The 18398-nt window shown below is 38.4% G+C and overlaps 1 protein-coding gene across 1 annotated transcript; it reads left to right on the forward strand.

Annotated features, from left to right (window-relative positions):
- The first annotated feature begins 1517 nt into the window (after positions 1-1517).
- LOC124183907 lies at positions 1518-5387 on the forward strand. The gene is made up of 4 exons (XM_046573064.1): positions 1518-1641; positions 3567-3796; positions 4696-4905; positions 5367-5387. Exons 2-4 carry the CDS (start codon positions 3567-3569, stop codon positions 5374-5376), a joined length of 450 nt encoding a protein of 149 aa, XP_046429020.1. The 5' UTR covers positions 1518-1641; the 3' UTR covers positions 5377-5387.
- Positions 5388-18398: the final 13011 nt, after the last annotated feature.

Consider the following 18398-nt stretch of genomic DNA (forward strand, 5'->3'; position numbering starts at 1 on the left):
CTGGATTTGAGCACTATTTTTAAATTGAAGTCGATGAAATAGTACAAAAATTGAGAAAAGTGTAAGCAGCGTATGAAAAATTAAAATAGTGTTTTTTAGTATTCTCGAATCATTTCAATTTTGACGTACTCAAGATTGAGTATCTACGAATTTATGCAATTGCAGTTTACAAATATTGAGTTATCAGTTTTCTTCTCGAGGTTTTTTTATCTGACTTTTAACTTCTGTAATTACATTTGTTACTTTTAGTTCGGTTTGATACCATTCAATTCCAGTGAGGTGCTTCTATTTTTTAACATCCGTTGCGTTACTTTCCGATTCTCTTCGATTTTGTTCAAGTGTTCACGATTCCCTCGAAATTTTTTCAACTCATTCATTTTAAATTTTGTTCATCGCTGTCTGAATGGTTCGAGATTCGAAATTGTTCAATTTGTTTCAAATTCATTCATGCCAATTTCAATTACTTTCAGTTGCTTTAGACTCTTTCAGAATTGAATTAAGTCTAGCAGTGACAAAAAAAAATTTGTCAACATATTTAAATTCTATATCTTTCAACTAAGATATCTTCAGAGCTTTCCTAAACCTATATCAAAATTTATAAGCATGTCAATTACAGTGAGTAGGTCATATTTGTCAAGTCAACAAATTTGTATTACTAGGTGCCGAACTTATGAGTTTTCTCTGACATTTAAGACTATTCTAGAAACATAATTAATATTTTTTATTTTACAGACAAAAATTAATTTTAAATAGTCTATAAAATTAGAAATGAGAATGAAAATCACACGCACCTTTTTTCAACTACTTCAGCTGCACTTTTTCGACGAGAAAACATACCTCAAGATATATAATGTACTAATTAACTCTTTACAAAATCAATCCCTCAGAACAAAAAAAAAACTGATTCGACTGTCCACTGAAATCGACAGCAGTTCTGAAAGTATTAAATCCGAAGTGAATTGGAAGGAACTTTTCTCGAAATACAATATCTTCTATGTTTTTTCTTCACGTCAACCAATTTCGCCATTTAGATCACGAGAAATTTGAGATGCTAAAAATTCAAATATCCAAAACGAATTGCGAATATGTAAAATTGTTCAGAAACATCAGTTAGATATTTTTTGGTTTGTTTCTTGCTTCATTATACCAGTATACTAATCTACAGAAATAAAAAGAAAGGTCCCTGTCAGTTTTGAATCCCTGGATTGAAATTTTATTCATATCGACTTTCGTTACACGGATAATGCATTATATAATCCACACCGTGTAGACGTGATGCACGTATAGAGTCAGTGAAATGGCACCTCGACGGGATTCGGTGACAATCGTCATCGATGTCTGCACGTACCGAAACAAATTTACAATTTATCAACGTTCACACTCGCGATCAGTCGAGCCTAATTGTAACACGATGGCCGGAAAGTGAGGGAAAGGGAGAAGGAGAGAAAGAGAGAGAAAGGGTTATACGCGATGTCTTCATCGATTCATATCACAAGGTGCAGCAAAACAGGTGGTAGGGATTTTCATGGGGTATAAATTCACTCTACATTCGTTCGACTACCACAGAAAAATTTAATACACCAAGTGTGAACGGGACTTGTCACACCGTAAAAAACGTGCACCAAGTTTTGGAAATTCAAGGTGAGGATGAAGAGATTTTACTTTTATTCATTTCGTTATTTCATTTTGATATTTGAGCATTAAAAAAATTGTTAGAAAACTGTACAAAAATAACAAAGAAAGTTAACATTTTTTCATATTATCATTCATCAGCGATCATATTATGGTACAAAAAATTTTCTCGTCATTTTTGCGATCTTTATAGTCACCTCAAAATCGTCTCGAAATATAATAAATCAACTATCGCATGACAAATAATGGCAAAAGAAAGTGAATAAATGTTTTTCCGATAATCTCATGCCAAAATTTAATCACTGCAAGATGATACATGTACCTCTTTTTATAATCATACATGTCTCGTGAACGAAGTACGTTGAGATGAAAAATTGGATTCTATACGAGGAGAGAAAAAATGAAAAATTAAATAATCGGAGTACTTAATTTCGTGCAGTGTTCGAAGTTGGTGAATTTTTTTTGGTCAGGATCCAGTAATTTATATATCATCATGCGGTTGGAGTTTGAAAATATTTCAAAACGTTAGGTTAATTTTTAGACTCTCTGATGAGACTTTTCCTAAGAAGATATCGTTTTGAAATTCCTTCTGATCCATATATTACATATTTTTCCAAACGGTTATTTTGGCAATTTGAAAATGTGATCAAAATCACTGACATCAGCGTTATTGAATAACTGTGTTTTTCCCATTCGTTGAAGTTCATCGTTCTGGATAGGATATACTGAGAGAATTTTCATAATTAGAGGATGTCTAAATCTATGAATTCTAACGTAGTTTTTTCACGTCGATAGTGTCAATAGGAGCTGAGTTGTTTGTCGTAAATGATAATAGATCATGTAGCTTACACGAATATTCAATTAGTGTACATGACAGGAGTAATAAATTCTACGCAAATATGTGTTTTATAATACTAATACGTTCTTTGAAACGGAATATAAGACTTCACTTTGCGTAAAATTTGTACAAGAAAACGTACGTGTTTTTTTTTCCATTCAGTATAGTTTTGAAGCGGTAATTAATAATCTGATTTAAGAAACGCATTAGAAAAATTTAAGTACGGTCCTAGTGTTTACATCGATTGAACAAGTTACTGTAATTCTAAATATATATAGTGATGGATATGCACTTGAAACTTTTACATCCGTCTGTAAATTTCCTCCACGTTATGAGTAGATTAACGTAAGTAGAAATAGAAAAATTACACTTTTGAAACCAATTGCATTTGAGTATAATTACAATTATACTCATTTATCATTTAGGAATCCCTGGGGCAATTCTTAATGACTGCACTATCGAACACGAACTGTCTCTTGTTCATTAAAACAATATACATCCTTAATTTCGGTGAATAGAATTTACCAAGTCCCGGTGTGAATTCTCGGTTGTTTTTTTCTCTTTTGTAAGCGTTTATTTTTTATAATGACTTGTAGATTTTCTTACAAATAATTGATTCCGGGAAGAATTTCATTTGATTCAAATTTATACTCACTTACAATGAAATTTCATGGAATCTTAAATTTTTTTTCTATTTTAATTCTCCAATAACAAATACTTTTTATACATTATTTTACAGAGGGATGTAATTGAATGATTACATGTATGTTTTTTTTTCGTATTCATTTGTCAGATTTCTGAACGTTGTACATTTTATTGATACAAATATGGGTAGATAATCGAATGAATATCCAATTAAAGGAATTTACAGATTTTACGACGTACAGAGAATCATATTATTTATTTTCTTTACTGTTAGATTTGTGTTCAGATTTTCGATGCGCAATATTCATAAGGATTTCAAAACTGATAATTGCCAATTACTTACTTTTCAATCCACGAAACATGCATTTCAGGCATACAAATGATTGAAAATCGAGGAAAAATATTTAGACCGCAAATTATCTATTCAATATACGTATTTCATCATCCACAGATGCATTTCTCAAGCACATTCATCCTTTTCGTGGGTATCTCTTGCATTGCCATCGTGGCAATCGCTGAGGATGTTCGACAATATTCGAAACTGCAAACCTTACCTCTGGAAGCGGGGAACCCTGACGTAGGCGAAGGACAAGGACTCGTTAGACAGAAACGTACCCTCTTTTTGAAGAAGAAGATCCTTGGTGCTGGCCTCCTAGGATTTGGTATTGGAGCCCTAAAGGGGTAAGAACAATGCCTCAATTTTACCACTAAAAGTTTTCGTAATCTACGTAATCAAAAAAATTCAATTCACATCGTCAAAAATATTAAGAATAATTTTTTTCATCACTATTTTGTTACATAATTGTCTCCATTTTTAGTCACTTCGATTCTTTTTTGTTTTACAATACTTAGACTTATCGGCATTTCCTTAACCATTTAGAAGTCGACTAATATCTATTTTCTAACTTTTTCTTTATCCTGCGATCACAGTTTCTTTTATCATAACAGACTTTCGACCGTTCCAGGTCTTTTATGATACCCACAATTTACTGACCACCTTTTGGCTGTTTTTCATCGTTTGTTAATAATTTTTGGAATTCGTTACAAGTTTACGATCATATTTGATACTCTTCGTTCACCTGTTCCCACTTTACCCATAATTTCACTGCTTCGACCAATTTTTAGCCATAACTAAGACATTGACTCACCTTCAAATGTATGAATATCTGTTAAGTTTTTATTGAAATGAGTTTGTGACCGATCGAAAGTAAAGATCGTAAGTCAGTATTATCAGTTGTAACAAGCGATCGAAGAAGTTACATTTCAGCGAATAGGATAAATATTAGTCAAAGGGAAACGTGAAGACAACTGAAATTTAGTTTGCTTCGTCGCACAGTTTTTTTTTTCATCTTCTTCCTTTTTTATTGTCACTCTTTCGTATATATTACATTCGGTTGGAAAATATTCTACGAATTATGTATAACATATAAAATATTCCACATAAACTCGAAATACATAAAATGTTTGACATCAGAGCTTGAACGGCGTGTAGATACAAAAACGGAGAAAATTAAATAAATAAATAAATGAAAAAAGAGTCAACGATGAATTCTTGTCATTTTGAAATTCTCGTTTTTCAGATACAAGTTCGGGTCCAGCAGCGCTCCCGAAGTTCATCACGTTTACGTTTCACCCCCGGCTCCCCCAACGAAATACGTCGAGTACGTAGAGAAGCCAGTTTACGTTGAGAAGCCAGTTTACGTTGAAAGAATCGTCGAAAAGCCTGTGCACGTAGAGTACGAGCCACAATGGTCCGAGCCACAATGGTCCGAGCCAGCCCCAACTTACGGGTAATTAAGTCAACATCAAAGCTATGATTGACAAAACAAACTATGATTATACGGTATTTTCTCTCGAGGAGCAAAACCAAAATTCTCAGCGGCTAAAAAAAGGACATGATAATGATAAATACTAAATCGTTTTTTGTCTTTCTTTGAAATTTTCAAACGAATATTTCACTACACGATTTAAATCACCTTTTCATATTTACGAGATAACAAAATGAAAAAGTTTTTTGATATTTATTGTTGTTTATTTTGAAATATTTGTGTCGACTCCATTCGGAACCTGAAAAAAATGATAAAGAGTCTTCAGAAACAGTATAGTTGCACAAAACACGAAAAAATGGATTGCGCCGAACGTATTTTTTGAATTGGGAGATGAAATTTCGTGTTTTTTTTTTTTTCTCATTGATCCTGCTTGTTTTTTATTTCATTCATCATTAATAGTTAATACGTATTCTCTTTTTCAGTCAATGGTGAACGTAAGCGAATCTATTATACGAGCGTCAAGCGATCGAAACAGCTGTTAACAACGAAAAGAGAAGAAAGATACATCCGTCGATGTGCGTAACTAACGAGTAAATAAATCCGTGTTATTCGTATTATAAAAATGTCTCCTTGTTTCGACATATGTATATTATAGAAGTACAACCCGTTGCCATATTGGATAAATTTAACTACGTTTAAGATCTGCTGTTGTTCGAATGATGAACAGGGTGACCCAGGACTATCGCCTCATAGGCTACCCATGTATTTCTTGTGAAAATTTATGACTCGTGAACGACGAATTTCCTACCTTAAAAAAGTTTTTGTCTTTAATCGTCGATTCTCATGAGGAACAAATAATTAGCCTATGAGGTAATGGTCCTGGGTCACCCTGCATAATTATTATACCGTAATACCGTCACCTGTTGATAAATGCATTTTGTATGAGTGAAATAAACATTTCGTTGTAATTTTATTCGTTTCTTAGATAACTACTATTATACCTTACTTACCTGTGCCTTCTGCATCTTTCTACGAGTTGGGAATCGTTAGTATGCGATTAGGATTCGCTACAACGAACAGTGAAGAATTCAAAGATCTCCAACCACAGAATCCCGCTGGATTTGTGAACGGATTCTCCGAAAATTTTTTTCCATGTCTTAGAATAGTAGTACAACTTTCCGTCTTAGAATAGAATTCAAAGAATTTTTGAGAAGGTATTTGAAACAAAGTGAATGAAAGTTGGACGAGCTATTGAGAAAGATTTACGTTCAAATTTTTAATACAGTGGTGATAATAACAAAGACAACTGACAGACCGGGTAAAAAGGGGCTAATTATGAATATTCATGAAATAAAGTATAACGGAATACATCTGTGCTAAATCAAGAATATTATTTCCATTAGAATAACAAATGAGCTGGGCTTTGTGAAGCACGCGGTGCCAAATTGTCGCGAAGTTTCATAATAAATTTACCAGTTCGTATGTAATTGTATGTAACTATTTGTAATAACCTAGGAAGATAGCAGAATTACATTGACATACATAATGCTGTGGTGTGTTTACCATATAGGTGTGAATACTCCGTCTAATTTGTAGTCCGTTTCCGTATAATTCACTTTTACTTTTTCAAACGTCAGTATTGACGGGCTCGCACAGTATGTTCACTACACGCGTATAACGAATTCACTGCACGGTATTCTTAAGTAAAGATCGATCTAGTCGTTTCGTCAGTTTTTCGAAGCGAATGAAACCACAAAAAGCTCACATATCCGGTACGGGGGCTTTGCAGAAAGTGGTAAGGTCAATTCGATTTCTTGAACGTTGGGAAATATACTCAAAAGGCAAAGATATGAAATGATTTGATTCGGATGTGCGAATGTGAACCAAATACTCTTGAGGATACCTTTACGGTGTAGTACGATTTAGAGTGAGGAATTTATACGAAATTCATCTGTACAGTTCTTGGAATTATATGCGATGAGGCTTTCTCGAAACGAAGGATAAAGGGAAAAACGTTGAGATCTGAAACAATGTCGTCGGTTCGACGTATGGCGATGTTGTTAAAGAATCGCGATACTTTGCTCACATTAGTCAGATACATTGAATTATCAACTGAACTTTTGATTATTTATATTGTCCTCTTGACGTGTATGAATCTTCATCAAAAATCCAAAGGGAGAAACTTTACATATTTTTTGACCTAAAATTCTTTCGTCTCGGAATCGATTCGTGTGAATCTTTCCTAGATGATGAGACTCCCAGTAACTCGAGAAATGCGAGGGAAATAGCGTAGGACCGACAGCAGGAAAGTCACGAAAGAAATCTTTCGTTTTTTGGCTGTAACTTTGTATTCGTGGATCGCAGCGTATTGGGACTGCGCCCAATCGATTTCTCTCGCAAAATTACGTCAGAATTGAGCCAAAAAGAATTTATTCCAGCACTTTTCGGGATGGCGAAAATTTTCGCCAAAAATACAAAGGGGTTAACCTTCCTTTTTTTTCGACCAAAAAATCTTTCGTCTCAGAATTGATTCGTATGACCCTTCCCAGACCAATTGGACCCCCAGGAACTCGGAAAACGCAGCGAGAGGAGCGTGGGACCAACAGAAGAGAAATTACGAAGGGAAAAGCACCTGCTGAAAAATGTCGAAAATACTAGTTTTCGTTTTTGGCTCCAACTTTTGATCCGTTGCTCGCAGCGTATTGGGGCTGCGCCCAATCGATTTCTCTCGCAAAATTACGTCAGAATTGTGCCAGAAAGAATTTATTCCAGCACTTTTCAAAATAGCGAAAATTTTCGCCAAAAATACAAAGGGGTTAACCTTCCTTTTTTTTCGACCAAAAAATCTTTCGTCTCAGAATTGATTCGTATGACCCTTTATCGACCAATTATACCCCCAGGAACTCGGAAAACGCAGCCGAAGGAGCGTGGGACCAACAGGAGAGAAATGACGAAGAGAAAAGCACCTGCTGAAAAATGTCGAAAATACTAGTTTTCGTTTTTTGGCTCCAACTTTTGATCCGTTGCTCGCAGCGTATTGGGACTGCGCCCAATCGATTTCTCTCGCAAAATTACGTCAGAATTGTGCCTGAAAGAATTTATTCCAGCACTCTTCAAAATGGCGAACATTTTTGGCCAAAAATACGAAGGGTTTAACCTTCCTTTTTTTTCGACCAAAAAATCTTTCGTCTCAGAATTGATTCGTATGACCCTTTATCGACCAATTGGACCCCCAGGAACTCGGAAAACGCAGCGAAAGGAGCGTGGGACCAACAGGAGAGAAATGACGAAGAGAAAAGCACCTGCTGAAAAATGTCGAAAATACTAGTTTTCGTTTTTTGGCTCCAACTTTTGATCCGTTGCTCGCAGCGTATTGGGACTGCGCCCAATCGATTTCTCTCGCAAAATTACGTCAGAATAGTGCCAAAGAGAATTTATTTCAGCACTTTTCAAAATCGCGAAAATTTTTGCCAAAAATACAAAGGGGTTAACCTTCCTTTTTTTTCGACCAAAAAATCTTTCGTCTCAGAATTGATTCGTATGACCCTTCCCAGACCAATTGGACCCCCAGGAACTCGGAAAATGCAGCGAAAGGAGCGTGGGACCAACAAGAGAGAAATTACGAAGAGAAAAGCACCTGCTGAAGAATGTCGAAAATACAAGTTTTCGTTTTTTGGCTCCAACTTTTGATCCGTTGCTCGCAGCGTATTGGGACTGCGCCCAATCGATTTCTCTCGCAAAATTACGTCAGAATTGTGCCTGAAAGAATTTATTCCAGCACTCTTCAAAATGGCGAACATTTTTGGCCAAAAATACGAAGGGGTTAACCTTCCTTTTTTTTCGACCAAAAAATCTTTCGTCTCAGAATTGATTCGTATGACCCTTTATCGACCAATTGGACCCCCAGGAACTCGGAAAACGCAGCGAAAGGAGCGTGGGACCAACAGGAGAGAAATGACGAAGAGAAAAGCACCTGCTGAAAAATGTCGAAAATACTAGTTTTCGTTTTTTGGCTCCAACTTTTGATCCGTTGCTCGCAGCGTATTGGGACTGCGCCCAATCGATTTCTCTCGCAAAATTACGTCAGAATAGTGCCAAAGAGAATTTATTTCAGCACTTTTCAAAATCGCGAAAATTTTTGCCAAAAATACAAAGGGGTTAACCTTCCTTTTTTTTCGACCAAAAAATCTTTCGTCTCAGAATTGATTCGTATGACCCTTTATCGACCAATTGGACCCCCAGGAACTCGGAAAACGCAGCCGAAGGAGCGTGGGACCAACAGGAGAGAAATGACGAAGAGAAAAGCACCTGCTGAAAAATGTCGAAAATACTAGTTTTCGTTTTTTGGCTCCAACTTTTGATCCGTTGCTCGCAGCGTATTGGGACTGCGCCCAATCGATTTCTCTCGCAGAATTACGTCAGAATAGTGCCAAAGAGAATTTATTTCAGCACTTTTCAAAATCGCGAAAATTTTTGCCAAAAATACAAAGGGGTTAACCTTCCTTTTTTTTCGACCAAAAAATCTTTCGTCTCAGAATTGATTCGTATGACCCTTCCCAGACCAATTGGACCCCCAGGAACTCGGAAAACGCAGCGAAAAGAGCGTGGGACCAACAGAAGAGATATTACGAAGGGAAAAGCACCTGCTGAAAAATGTCAAAAATACTAGTTTTTGTTTTTTGGCTCCAACTTCTGATCCGTTGATCTCAGCGTATTGGGACTGCGCCCAATCGATTTCTCTCGCAAAATTACGTCAGAATTGTGCCAGAAAGAATTTATTCCAGCACTTTTCAAAATGGCGAAAATTTTCGCTAAAAATACAAAGGGGTTAACCTTCCTTTTTTTTTGACCCCAAAATCTTTCGTCTCAGAATTGATTCGTATGACCCTTTATCGACCAATTGGACCCCCAGGAACTCGGAAAACGCAGCGAAAAGAGCGTGGGACCAACAGAAGAGATATGACGAAGGAAAAAGCACCTGCTGAAAAATGTCAAAAAAACTAGTTTTTGTTTTTTGGCTCCAACTTTTGATCCGTTGATCTCAGCGTATTGGGACTGCGCCCAATCGATTTCTCTCGCAAAATTACGTCAGAATTGTGCCAGAGAGAATTTATTCCAGCACTTTTCAGAATGGCGAAAATTTTCGCCAAAAATACAAAGGGGTTAACCTTCCTTTTTTTTTGACCAAAAAATCTTTCGTCTCAGAATTGATTTGTATGACCCTTTATCGACCAATTGGACCCCCAGGAACTCGGAAAACGCAGCGAAAAGAGCGTGGGACCAACAGAAGAGAAATTACGAAGGGAAAAGCACCTGCTGAAAAATGTCGAAAATACAAGTTTTCGTTTTTTGGCTCAAACTTTTGATCCGTTGCTCGCAGCGTATTGGGACTGCGCCCAATCGATTTCTCTCGCAAAATTACGTCAGAATTGTGCCTGAAAGAATTTATTCCAGCACTCTTCAAAATGGCGAACATTTTTGGCCAAAAATACAAAGGGGTTAACCTTCCTTTTTTTTCGACCAAAAAATCTTTCGTCTCAGAATTGATTCGTATGACCCTTTATCGACCAATTGGACCCCCAGGAACTCGGAAAACGCAGCGAAAGGAGCGTGGGACCAACAGAAGAGATATTACGAAGGGAAAAGCACCTGCTGAAAAATGTCAAAAATACTAGTTTTTGTTTTTTGGCTCCAACTTTTGATCCGTTGATCTCAGCGTATTGGGACTGCGCCCAATCGATTTCTCTCGCAAAATTACGTCAGAATTGTGCCAAAGAGAATTTATTTCAGCACTTTTCAAAATCGCGAAAATTTTTGCCAAAAATACAAAGGGGTTAACCTTCCTTTTTTTTCGACCAAAAAATCTTTCGTCTCAGAATTGATTTGTATGACCCTTTATCGACCAATTGGACCCCCAGGAACTCGGAAAACGCAGCGAAAAGAGCGTGGGACCAACAGAAGAGATATTACGAAGGGAAAAGCACCTGCTGAAGAATGTCGAAAATACAAGTTTTCGTTTTTTGGCTCCAACTTTTGATCCGTTGCTCGCAGCGTATTGGGACTGCACCCAATCGATTTCTCTCGCAAAATTACGTCAGAATTGTGCCTGAAAGAATTTATTCCAGCACTCTTCAAAATGGCGAACATTTTTGGCCAAAAATACGAAGGGGTTAACCTTCCTTTTTTTTCGACCAAAAAATCTTTCGTCTCAGAATTGATTCGTATGACCCTTTATCGACCAATTGGACCCCCAGGAACTCGGAAAACGCAGCGAAAGGAGCGTGGGACCAACAGGAGAGAAATGACGAAGAGAAAAGCACCTGCTGAAAAATGTCGAAAATACTAGTTTTCGTTTTTTGGCTCCAACTTTTGATCCGTTGCTCGCAGCGTATTGGGACTGCGCCCAATCGATTTCTCTCGCAAAATTACGTCAGAATAGTGCCAAAGAGAATTTATTTCAGCACTTTTCAAAATCGCGAAAATTTTTGCCAAAAATACAAAGGGGTTAACCTTCCTTTTTTTTCGACCAAAAAATCTTTCGTCTCAGAATTGATTCGTATGACCCTTTATCGACCAATTGGACCCCCAGGAACTCGGAAAACGCAGCGAAAGGAGCGTGGGACCAACAGGAGAGAAATGACGAAGAGAAAAGCACCTGCTGAAAAATGTCGAAAATACTAGTTTTCGTTTTTTGGCTCCAACTTTTGATCCGTTGCTCGCAGCGTATTGGGACTGCGCCCAATCGATTTCTCTCGCAAAATTACGTCAGAATAGTGCCAAAGAGAATTTATTTCAGCACTTTTCAAAATCGCGAAAATTTTTGCCAAAAATACAAAGGGGTTAACCTTCCTTTTTTTTCGACCAAAAAATCTTTCGTCTCAGAATTGATTCGTATGACCCTTCCCAGACCAATTGGACCCCCAGGAACTCGGAAAATGCAGCGAAAGGAGCGTGGGACCAACAAGAGAGAAATTACGAAGAGAAAAGCACCTGCTGAAGAATGTCGAAAATACAAGTTTTCGTTTTTTGGCTCCAACTTTTGATCCGTTGCTCGCAGCGTATTGGGACTGCACCCAATCGATTTCTCTCGCAAAATTACGTCAGAATTGTGCCTGAAAGAATTTATTCCAGCACTCTTCAAAATGGCGAACATTTTTGGCCAAAAATACGAAGGGGTTAACCTTCCTTTTTTTTCGACCAAAAAATCTTTCGTCTCAGAAATTATTCGTATGACCCTTTATCGACCAATTGGACCCCCAGGAACTCGGAAAACGCAGCGAAAGGAGCGTGGGACCAACAGGAGAGAAATGACGAAGAGAAAAGCACCTGCTGAAAAATGTCGAAAATACTAGTTTTCGTTTTTTGGCTCCAACTTTTGATCCGTTGCTCGCAGCGTATTGGGACTGCGCCCAATCGATTTCTCTCGCAAAATTACGTCAGAATAGTGCCAAAGAGAATTTATTTCAGCACTTTTCAAAATCGCGAAAATTTTTGCCAAAAATACAAAGGGGTTAACCTTCCTTTTTTTTCGACCAAAAAATCTTTCGTCTCAGAATTGATTCGTATGACCCTTTATCGACCAATTGGACCCCCAGGAACTCGGAAAACGCAGCCGAAGGAGCGTGGGACCAACAGGAGAGAAATGACGAAGAGAAAAGCACCTGCTGAAAAATGTCGAAAATACTAGTTTTCGTTTTTTGGCTCCAACTTTTGATCCGTTGCTCGCAGCGTATTGGGACTGCGCCCAATCGATTTCTCTCGCAGAATTACGTCAGAATAGTGCCAAAGAGAATTTATTTCAGCACTTTTCAAAATCGCGAAAATTTTTGCCAAAAATACAAAGGGGTTAACCTTCCTTTTTTTTCGACCAAAAAATCTTTCGTCTCAGAATTGATTCGTATGACCCTTCCCAGACCAATTGGACCCCCAGGAACTCGGAAAATGCAGCGAAAGGAGCGTGGGACCAACAAGAGAGAAATTACGAAGAGAAAAGCACCTGCTGAAGAATGTCGAAAATACAAGTTTTCGTTTTTTGGCTCCAACTTTTGATCCGTTGCTCGCAGCGTATTGGGACTGCGCCCAATCGATTTCTCTCGCAAAATTACGTCAGAATTGTGCCTGAAAGAATTTATTCCAGCACTCTTCAAAATGGCGAACATTTTTGGCCAAAAATACGAAGGGTTTAACCTTCCTTTTTTTTCGACCAAAAAATCTTTCGTCTCAGAATTGATTCGTATGACCCTTTATCGACCAATTGGACCCCCAGGAACTCGGAAAACGCAGCGAAAGGAGCGTGGGACCAACAGGAGAGAAATGACGAAGAGAAAAGCACCTGCTGAAAAATGTCGAAAATACTAGTTTTCGTTTTTTGGCTCCAACTTTTGATCCGTTGCTCGCAGCGTATTGGGACTGCGCCCAATCGATTTCTCTCGCAAAATTACGTCAGAATAGTGCCAAAGAGAATTTATTTCAGCACTTTTCAAAATCGCGAAAATTTTTGCCAAAAATACAAAGGGGTTAACCTTCCTTTTTTTTCGACCAAAAAATCTTTCGTCTCAGAATTGATTCGTATGACCCTTCCCAGACCAATTGGACCCCCAGGAACTCGGAAAATGCAGCGAAAGGAGCGTGGGACCAACAAGAGAGAAATTACGAAGAGAAAAGCACCTGCTGAAGAATGTCGAAAATACAAGTTTTCGTTTTTTGGCTCCAACTTTTGATCCGTTGCTCGCAGCGTATTGGGACTGCGCCCAATCGATTTCTCTCGCAAAATTACGTCAGAATTGTGCCTGAAAGAATTTATTCCAGCACTCTTCAAAATGGCGAACATTTTTGGCCAAAAATACGAAGGGGTTAACCTTCCTTTTTTTTCGACCAAAAAATCTTTCGTCTCAGAATTGATTCGTATGACCCTTTATCGACCAATTGGACCCCCAGGAACTCGGAAAACGCAGCGAAAGGAGCGTGGGACCAACAGGAGAGAAATGACGAAGAGAAAAGCACCTGCTGAAAAATGTCGAAAATACTAGTTTTCGTTTTTTGGCTCCAACTTTTGATCCGTTGCTCGCAGCGTATTGGGACTGCGCCCAATCGATTTCTCTCGCAAAATTACGTCAGAATAGTGCCAAAGAGAATTTATTTCAGCACTTTTCAAAATCGCGAAAATTTTTGCCAAAAATACAAAGGGGTTAACCTTCCTTCTTTTTCGACCAAAAAATCTTTCGTCTCAGAATTGATTCGTATGACCCTTTATCGACCAATTGGACCCCCAGGAACTCGGAAAACGCAGCCGAAGGAGCGTGGGACCAACAGGAGAGAAATGACGAAGAGAAAAGCACCTGCTGAAAAATGTCGAAAATACTAGTTTTCGTTTTTTGGCTCCAACTTTTGATCCGTTGCTCGCAGCGTATTGGGACTGCGCCCAATCGATTTCTCTCGCAGAATTACGTCAGAATAGTGCCAAAGAGAATTTATTTCAGCACTTTTCAAAATCGCGAAAATTTTTGCCAAAAATACAAAGGGGTTAACCTTCCTTTTTTTTCGACCAAAAAATCTTTCGTCTCAGAATTGATTCGTATGACCCTTCCCAGACCAATTGGACCCCCAGGAACTCGGAAAACGCAGCGAAAAGAGCGTGGGACCAACAGAAGAGATATTACGAAGGGAAAAGCACCTGCTGAAAAATGTCAAAAATACTAGTTTTTGTTTTTTGGCTCCAACTTCTGATCCGTTGATCTCAGCGTATTGGGACTGCGCCCAATCGATTTCTCTCGCAAAATTACGTCAGAATTGTGCCAGAAAGAATTTATTCCAGCACTTTTCAAAATGGCGAAAATTTTCGCTAAAAATACAAAGGGGTTAACCTTCCTTTTTTTTTGACCAAAAAATCTTTCGTCTCAGAATTGATTTGTATGACCCTTTATCGACTAATTGGACCCCCAGGAACTCGGAAAACGCAGCGAAAGGAGCGTGGAACAAACAGGAGAGAAATTACGAAGAGAAAAGCACCCGCTGAAAAATGTCGATAATACTAGTTTTCGTTTTTTGGCTCCAACTTTTGATCCGTTGCTCGCAGCGTATTCAGACTGCGCCCAATCGATTTCTCTCGCAAAATTACGTCAGAATTGTGCCAGAAAGAAATTATTCCAGCACTTTTCAAAATGGCGGAAATTTTCGCAAAAAATACAAAGGGGTTAACCTTCCTTTTTTTTTGACCCCAAAATCTTTCGTCTCAGAATTGATTCGTATGACCCTTTATCGACCAATTGGACCCCCAGGAACTCGGAAAACGCAGCGAAAAGAGCGTGGGACCAACAGAAGAGATATTACGAAGGGAAAAGCACCTGCTGAAAAATGTCAAAAATACTAGTTTTTGTTTTTTGGCTCCAACTTCTGATCCGTTGATCTCAGCGTATTGGGACTGCGCCCAATCGATTTCTCTCGCAAAATTACGTCAGAATTGTGCCAAAGAGAATTTATTTCAGCACTTTTCAAAATCGCGATAATTTTTGCCAAAAATAGAAAGGGGTTAACCTTCCTTTTTTTTCGACCAAAAAATCTTTCGTCTCAGAATTGATTCGTATGACCCTCTATCGAACAATTGGACCCCCAGGAACTCGGAAAACGCAGCGAAAAGAGCGTGGGACCAACAGAAGAGATATGACGAAGGAAAAAGCACCTGCTGAAAAATGTCAAAAAAACTAGTTTTTGTTTTTTGGCTCCAACTTTTGATCCGTTGATCTCAGCGTATTGGGACTGCGCCCAATCGATTTCTCTCGCAAAATTACGTCAGAATTGTGCCAGAGAGAATTTATTCCAGCACTTTTCAGAATGGCGAAAATTTTCGCCAAAAATACAAAGGGGTTAACCTTCCTTTTTTTTTGACCAAAAAATCTTTTGTCTCAGAATTGATTCGTATGACCCTTTATCGACCAATTGGACCCCCAGGAACTCGGAAAACGCAGCGAAAAGAGCGTGGGACCAACAGAAGAGAAATTACGAAGGGAAAAGCACCTGCTGAAAAATGTCGAAAATACTAGTTTTTGTTTTTTGGCTCCAACTTTTGATCCGTTGCTCGCAGCGTATTGGGACTGCGCCCAATCGATTTCTCTCGCAAAATTACGTCAGAATTGTGCCAGGAAGAATTTATTCCAGCACTTTTCAAAATGGCGAAAATTTTCGCCAAAAATACAAAGGGGTTAACCTTCCTTTTTTTTTGACCAAAAAATCTTTCGTCTCAGAATTGATTCGTATGACCCTTTATCGACCAATTGGACCCCCAGGAACTCGGAAAACGCAGCAAAAAGAGCGTGGGACCAACAGAAGAGATATTACGAAGGGAAAAGCACCTGCTGAAAAATGTCGAAAATACTAGTCTTTGTTTTTTGGCTCCAGCTTTTGATCCGTTGCTCGCAGCGTATTGGGACTGCGCCCGATCGATTTCTCTTGCAAAATTACGTCAGAATTGTGCCAGAAAGAATTTATTCCAGCACTTTTCAAAATGGCGAAAATTTTCGCTAAAAATACAAAGGGGTTAACCTTCCTTTTTTTTTGACCAAAAAATCTTTCGTCTCAGAATTGATTCGTATGACCCTTTATCGACCAATTGGACCCCCAGGAACTCGGAAAACGCAGCGAAAAGAGCGTGGGACCAACAGAAGAGATATTACGAAGGGAAAAGCACCTGCTGAAAAATGTCAAAAATACTAGTTTTTGTTTTTTGGCTCCAACTTTTGATCCGTTGATCTCAGCGTATTGGGACTGCGCCCAATCGATTTCTCTAGCAAAATTACGTCAGAATTGTGCCAAAGAGAATTTATTTCAGCACTTTTCAAAATCGCGAAAATTTTTGCCAAAAATACAAAGGGGTTAACCTTCCTTTTTTTTCGACCAAAAAATCTTTCGTCTCAGAATTGATTTGTATGACCCTTTATCGACCAATTGGACCCCCAGGAACTCGGAAAACGCAGCGAAAAGAGCGTGGGACCAACAGAAGAGATATTACGAAGGGAAAAGCACCTGCTGAAAAATGTCGAAAATACTAGTCTTCGTTTTTTGGCTCCAACTTATGATCCGTTGCTCGCAGCGTATTGGGACTGCGCCCAATCGATTTCTCTCGCAAAATTACGTCAGAATAGTGCCAAAGAGAATTTATTTCAGCACTTTTCAAAATCGCGAAAATTTTTGCCAAAAATACAAAGGGGTTAACCTTCCTTGTTTTTCGACCAAAAAATCTTTCGTCTCAGAATTGATTCGTATGACCCTTTATCGACCAATTGGACCCCCAGGAACTCGGAAAACGCAGCCGAAGGAGCGTGGGACCAACAGAAGAAAAATTACGAAGGGAAAAGCACTTGCTGAAAAATGTCAAAAATACTAGTTTTTGTTTTTTGGCTCTAACTTTTGATCCGTTGCTCGCAGCGTATTGGGACTGCGCCCAATCGATTTCTCTCGCAAAATTACGTCAGAATTGAGCCAGAAAGAATTTATTCCAGCACTTTTCAAAATGGCGGAAATTTTCGCCAAAAATACAAAGGGGTTAACCTTCCTTTTTTTTCGACCAAAATATCTTTCGTCTCAGAATTGATTCGTATGACTCTTTATCGACTAATTGGACCCCCAGGATCTCGGAAAACGCAGCAAAAGGAGCGTGGGACAAACAGGAGAGAAATTACGAAGAGAAAAGCACCTGCTGAAAAATGTCGAAAATACTAGTTTTCGTTTTTTGGCTCCAACTTTTGATCCGTTGCTCGCAGCGTATTCAGACTGCGCCCAATCGATTTCTCTCGCAAAATTACGTCAGAATTGTGCCAGAAAGAAATTATTCCAGCACTTTTCAAAATGGCGAAAATTTTCGCAAAAAATACAAAGGGGTTAACCTTCCTTTTTTTTTGACCCCAAAATCTTTCGTCTCAGAATTGATTCGTATAACCCTTTATCGACCAATTGGACCCCCAGGAACTCGGAAAACGCAGCGAAAAGAGCGTGGGACCAACAGAAGAGATATTACGAAGGGAAAAGCACCTGCTGAAAAATGTCAAAAATACTAGTTTTTGTTTTTTGGCTCCAACTTCTGATCCGTTGATCTCAGCGTATTGGGACTGCGCCCAATCGATTTCTCTCGCAAAATTACGTCAGAATTGTGCCAGAAAGAATTTATTTCAGCACTTTTCAAAATGGCGAAAATTTTCGCCAAAAATACAAAGGGGTTAACCTTTCTTTTTTTTTGACCCCAAAATCATTCGTCTCAGAATTGATTCGTATGACCCTTTATCGACCAATTGGACCCCCAGGAACTCGGAAAACGCAGCAAAAAGAGCGTGGGACCAACAGAAGAGATATTACGAAGGGAAAAGCACCAGCTGAAAAATGTCGAAAATACTAGTTTTTGTTTTTTGGCTCCAACTTTTGATCCGTTGATCTCAGCGTAATGGGACTGCGCCTAATCGATTTCTCTCGCAAAATTACGTCAGAATTGTGCCAAAGAGAATTTATTTCAGCACTTTTTAAAATCG

This window comes from Neodiprion fabricii, chromosome 5 (assembly GCF_021155785.1).
Source record: "Neodiprion fabricii isolate iyNeoFabr1 chromosome 5, iyNeoFabr1.1, whole genome shotgun sequence".
In the NCBI taxonomy this organism is placed as follows: Eukaryota; Metazoa; Arthropoda; class Insecta; order Hymenoptera; family Diprionidae; genus Neodiprion; species Neodiprion fabricii.